This window comes from Metopolophium dirhodum, chromosome 8 (assembly GCF_019925205.1).
Source record: "Metopolophium dirhodum isolate CAU chromosome 8, ASM1992520v1, whole genome shotgun sequence".
Lineage (NCBI taxonomy): Eukaryota > Metazoa > Arthropoda > Insecta > Hemiptera > Aphididae > Metopolophium > Metopolophium dirhodum.
This window is the reverse complement of record NC_083567.1, coordinates 36,636,614-36,641,740: the sequence shown is the minus strand read 5'-3', so window position 1 is coordinate 36,641,740 and position 5,127 is coordinate 36,636,614. Positions and strand designations below refer to the sequence as shown.

The window sequence follows — 5,127 nt, the reverse complement described above, 5'->3', positions numbered from 1 at the left end:
TTTTCATTTTTCGTTAATCCGTTGATGAGATATTGCTCCTCAAAGTTAGGTGGTTTTGGGAGGTAGTTGGGTGTGTGTACAGTAAATGTGTTATACCTCGTCAGTAGATACCGCAGTTATTAGGATTTGTATGCCCCGGGGCTAAAGATATTACATTTTAAAATCAATTCAAGTAGGTGCAGTAAGGTTGAGTTGTGCCCCTAAATGTATTGTATAATATCCATTTGGCTGGGTGTCCGCCGTTCGCCCCACTAAAGGTGATTTCGTCACTGGTCATAATAATTCTTATCGATTATAAAAACCAGAAGTTAAAAGTTTTAAATCCTATATCATTCGAACCCAAGGTAATGATAATTGATAACTTAATACTTATTGTCATAATGTCATATTTTAAGTAATTGGACCATTAGTGTCACTTGCGCATACTCGCGTGTAATTCCGTCGACCCCATTAAATACCTATTAAGTATGGAGTACCGACAATTTGTGACAACGGACACAACGATACGTGATTGTTGTCTGATTAGTGATTAGACTGATATGCGCATATATCTTATAATATCTATGGTGGATTTGCGATTAGGTAATAACAGCTGATACTAGATAGTACCTACTATCATCTACTATGTTTATCGTGCTCTGCGCTGATATCGTGGTTCCGTGGTTACATGATATGGAAGTATACCTTATACTGGGTTAGCGTTAATCACATAACAATCCGTTAGTTGTAGACAATTAATGGTTAAGATAATAACTCGGAACTAATTTAATCGTGACTCGTGGTCGTAGGTATTTTATTTTTGAAATACCTATTAGTTCTTGTATAATATAATATAATTATTCACCACATATTGTATTTTACGTATTTTATTTAATAATTTAATACTTTATCAATCATATAAGTACCTAAATTTACTTATTACACTTGAATTAGATGCTTGGTGATTACATTTGTACAATTTATTGGTAAGTACTAAGTTTTACTAGTTGGTATACTCCGCGCCACGAGAGAATGCATACGGCGGCCCACCAAAACACGTTCTTTTTCGCGCATCCCCACCACTTTACCAGCACGATCGCCACCCGTCGGAGCTCTACGGAGCACATCGATTTTGTCGGCAGGTGTGTACACTGCGATTACAACAACAAACATTTTTTCATCACGTCGTTAGTCGTTTACCGATTTTCGTTTATCAACGTTTCCTATTTTGCGCCCGTTTTTTTGTTTTTTACTTGCCAATTTTACATTTTTAACTCTGTCAATACAATGGACGAAGACTGTGGATCCATCAACATTTCACCGATGAAAAGAAATCCTCGTGGAAAAGTAAGATTTTTAAAACATTTATTTAATAGGATGTCAGCGCACTGTTTTTTTTGTCTCTGGCCCATGCGCAACATAGGCAAAACATATTTACGCAGAATCATTTTTTTTAATGTTTTTGTGTAATTTTAGAGTAAATCACCTATTACAAAAACGATATAGAATAATATTTTTGAGGGTATGACACATCGATTTACCTTAATATAGTTTTAAATCAATTTAAACATTATTTACATGTACTTTTTTTTTGAAGTCGTATACAAAGTAAAATAACAATGAAATATAAAAATGATATGTCATACTAAAAAAATCTCGAAAATGTAATAATTATAATACAAATAATCATTAGAATTAGTTATTCGAATATATTATATGAAAATATTTACTTTTCATTTTTTTTTCAATATGTTTTTTTAATGTTCAATAAATTTTTATTTTTTAGTTTGTTGGTTCTCGACAGAAATTGATGATCGTAAACCTTTACAAGACTAAAATGGCTAAGCAAGACAATGCAGACGGCCCAAAATTAAAAGCGAAGGAGATTATTAAGCAAATATCCGAAGAGAGTGGTATAGGGCAAAGGACAGTGAGTGTTACTCTATCGGAATACCGAAATAAAGGCAGTGTATCATCACCTAACAAAACCAAAATCCGACCAACTGTTACGGAAAAAGTTGATGATTTTGACCAAAATGCCATTAGGAAAAAAGTACACGAGTTTTGGCACAGGCGAGAAATTCCAACTTTAAAGAAAATTTTAACTACGGTCAACGAAGATACAACATTACCAAATTTTTCCGAAACAACATTACGTAGACTTTTAAAACATCTCAATTTTGAGTATGTTCGAAAATCTCGTAATAGCGCTCTTATTGAACGAATTGATATTGTGTGTTGGCGTCGAAGGTACTTGGAGTCCATAAAAGAATACCGTCAGTTAGGTAGACCCATCTATTATCTGGACGAGACATGGGTGAATGCTGGTGAAACCACATCGAAAACATGGGTCGATAAAAACTGTGAAGTCACCACGAGACGCATTCCTAAGAGGATTAACGACTGGACAAAAGGAACCGTCCGGTAAAGGAAAACGTCTCATCGTGGTACACATAGGTTCATCTGACGGCTTTGTTGTTGGTGGATTATTATGTTTTGAATCGAAAAAAAATACAGACGATTACCACGATGAGATGAACGGTGATACCTTTTATGACTGGTTCGCCAACATTTTACCGCTACTTCGTGAAAATGCCGTTATAGTCATGGACAACGCGTCGTATCATTCTGTGAAGAAGCACACGTTTCCAGTAAGATCTTGGAAAAAACAAGACATCATTGATTGGTTGACAGATAAAGGCGAGGTAATAGATAAACCAATGGTCAAGGAACAACTGTTGGATCGAGCGCAAATTTTAAAATCACAGTATAATGAATATGTGATAGACGAATTGGCGAAATCTGCAAATAAAACTGTGTTACGCCTACCCCCGTATCACTGTGAATTAAATCCAATAGAACTTGCGTGGGCGTCGGTGAAAAATTATGTTAGAATGAACAATCGTACTTATAAAATTAATGACGTTAAGAAATTATTAGAAGAAGGAGTCGAACGGGTTACGCCCGATATGTGGAAGAACTTTGTTGGCCATATCATTAAGGTAGAAGATAAATTCTGGGAGGTAGATTTTATATCCAACGAATTGTTAGATGCTGAAGTAACACCACACGTTCTAACAATTACGGGTGACACGTCTGATTCATATTCCGATTCCGATTAAATTAATATAATATTTTTAATTTTGTATTTTTGTATTATGTATTTGTATATATTATATATTTTTATTTGTATTATGTATTTATATGCACTGACAATAAATGATTAATTTGTAATTTTGTTATGTTTAATTATTTGCGATTTTGATAAAAGAAAATACCAAAAAAATAGGTCTTGATTTTTGGTATACAAACATAAATTGAATGGTACCAGGTAAATAATACTACAGGTAAATAATAATAAAAATTATACGAATATAAGTAAATAATAATAAAAATTATACGAATATAAGTAAATAATAATAATAATAATAATATTTATACGTAAATACGCGACACGGCTCGTGTTTCTATTGTGTTACTTGAACCGCTGTATGCAGAGACCAGTTGCCGCATGGTGGGGACATTTGGCCTCGAGACAGCGGAGCGCAGTCATTTGGATGCGCGTGCCGTATGCATTCTCTCGTGGCGCGGAGTATAGTGGCCAAAATTAAAATAAATAATACAATGAGTATGTCATTAACTTTAGACATTCTGATTTCAGTTTAATCATTTATACATAATACACTATTTTTGTTCAAATGTATACCTAACCAAGGAACACTGGTACTTACTGGATAATATATGAGTTGTTATACAATGAAGTGGCATAATATGACAACACAGAAATATTGCGATAATATTTCCATATTATTTAAAATTAGTCATTACAATACTCAGCTGGACACTGGGTTTTTCATGAAAGTCTATACCTACTCTACAAATGTTATATCAAAATCTCCACTTTTTAGTTCCTAAACTAAAAGTGAATAGAAAATTATTTATCTACATAATATGTGATGATTCAAAATCAGTTTCACATAGGTCATTTTACCTAATTTAAATATGCCATAATGGAATCAGCTACCTATGACACACAATTCAGAAGATCCTGTATGTTAAAATTATATTCATACTGCTATGTTTAATTACATTTTAAAATGGTAACTGTGAAAAATAAAAATAATTTTTCACATATTGGATTTAAGTATTTCAACAGACTACAGAACAAAATAAAGTATGTATAAATATTTTTAATTGTAATATTATTAAATTATTATATTGAAAATTCAATTTTTTAGATATTCAAGACAATTGCAAAGAAGTGGGAAAAATGTAGCTGGACTAAGTGCATACATATTACAAATGATGTGTATTGAAACTAAAAATGTTGTGAATGTTAATGTTTTGTACTTTGTATGATATTTTAATTAATTTAAATGAGGTGACAACATCAATCATTACAAATCAAAAGATAAAATAATGTATGTTGTGTTTAATACACACAATATAATATGTAGATTGTGTAAATCAAATAAAGAATTTAAAAAAAAATAAAATAGGTATGTGATTTATAATTATTTTTCAGTTATTACTTTAACAACAGTATAAATGCTCAATGTAAAGTATTTAAAAAAATATAAATGTATTATTATTAATATACATATATTTTTTTTAATGATATTAGTATTACATTGTATAATGATAAATACTTAATTACTTTTGTCAATGATTGGTGTTGTCATTAAATAATAATTAGTACTAAATTCAAATAAGAATATTATTAACACCATTTTTAAATTTTACTAAGTCTGGGGTGATTGAAAAGTTTGTTTTAATTTTTTGAATACATGTTTTATCTTTACTCATATTTTGCATAACTGCAAAACGAACATTTTGATTAAACTGTATCATCATTTTGAAATAGATTTTTCATAGTCCTGGGCTTATTAAAGTAAAATTGTTTAATGGTTCACGATAATATCAGTATAAAATGTGAGAAATTCGGTCGTGAACAGGGTTCAGGGCTAAACAGAACCTAAAATCATCAAATCAAACATTTAAATAATCAAAATTAAGCAATCTAAAAAATGGTTATTCTCTCCCTAGTTTTTGTTAGTGGTTATCACTTGCATCATATTAAAGTAGAAAATATACATTAAAAAATTTAAAATGTGTTAAAAAGAACACTCTAAAATGTGGGGTGCTATA

The 5,127-nt window shown here is 31.1% G+C and overlaps 2 protein-coding genes across 2 annotated transcripts; both read left to right on the top strand.

The window, feature by feature from the left end:
- The first annotated feature begins 1,018 nt into the window (after nt 1–1,018).
- Nucleotides 1,019–2,407, top strand: LOC132951418 (uncharacterized). Its single transcript, XM_061023222.1, has 2 exons — nt 1,019–1,326; nt 1,766–2,407. The coding sequence occupies exons 1-2, from the start codon at nt 1,267–1,269 to the stop codon at nt 2,405–2,407; spliced, it is 702 nt and encodes a 233-aa protein (XP_060879205.1). The 5' UTR covers nt 1,019–1,266.
- A 106-nt stretch (nt 2,408–2,513) lies between these two features.
- LOC132951417 (uncharacterized) lies at nt 2,514–3,101 on the top strand. The gene has a single exon (XM_061023220.1). It carries the CDS (start codon nt 2,514–2,516, stop codon nt 3,099–3,101), a length of 588 nt encoding a protein of 195 aa, XP_060879203.1.
- Nucleotides 3,102–5,127: the final 2,026 nt, after the last annotated feature.

What these genes read in the sequence shown, in the direction of transcription:
- LOC132951417 (XM_061023220.1), top strand. Translation starts at nt 2,514, where the DNA reads ATGAACGGTGATACCTTTTATGACTGGTTCGCCAACATTTTACCGCTA.
- LOC132951418 (XM_061023222.1), top strand. Translation starts at nt 1,267, where the DNA reads ATGGACGAAGACTGTGGATCCATCAACATTTCACCGATGAAAAGAAAT. An exon ending in AAAGAAATCCTCGTGGAAAA is followed by an intron (nt 1,327 to 1,765) that starts GTAAGATTTTTA and finishes TTTATTTTTTAG; the next exon opens with TTTGTTGGTTCTCGACAGAA.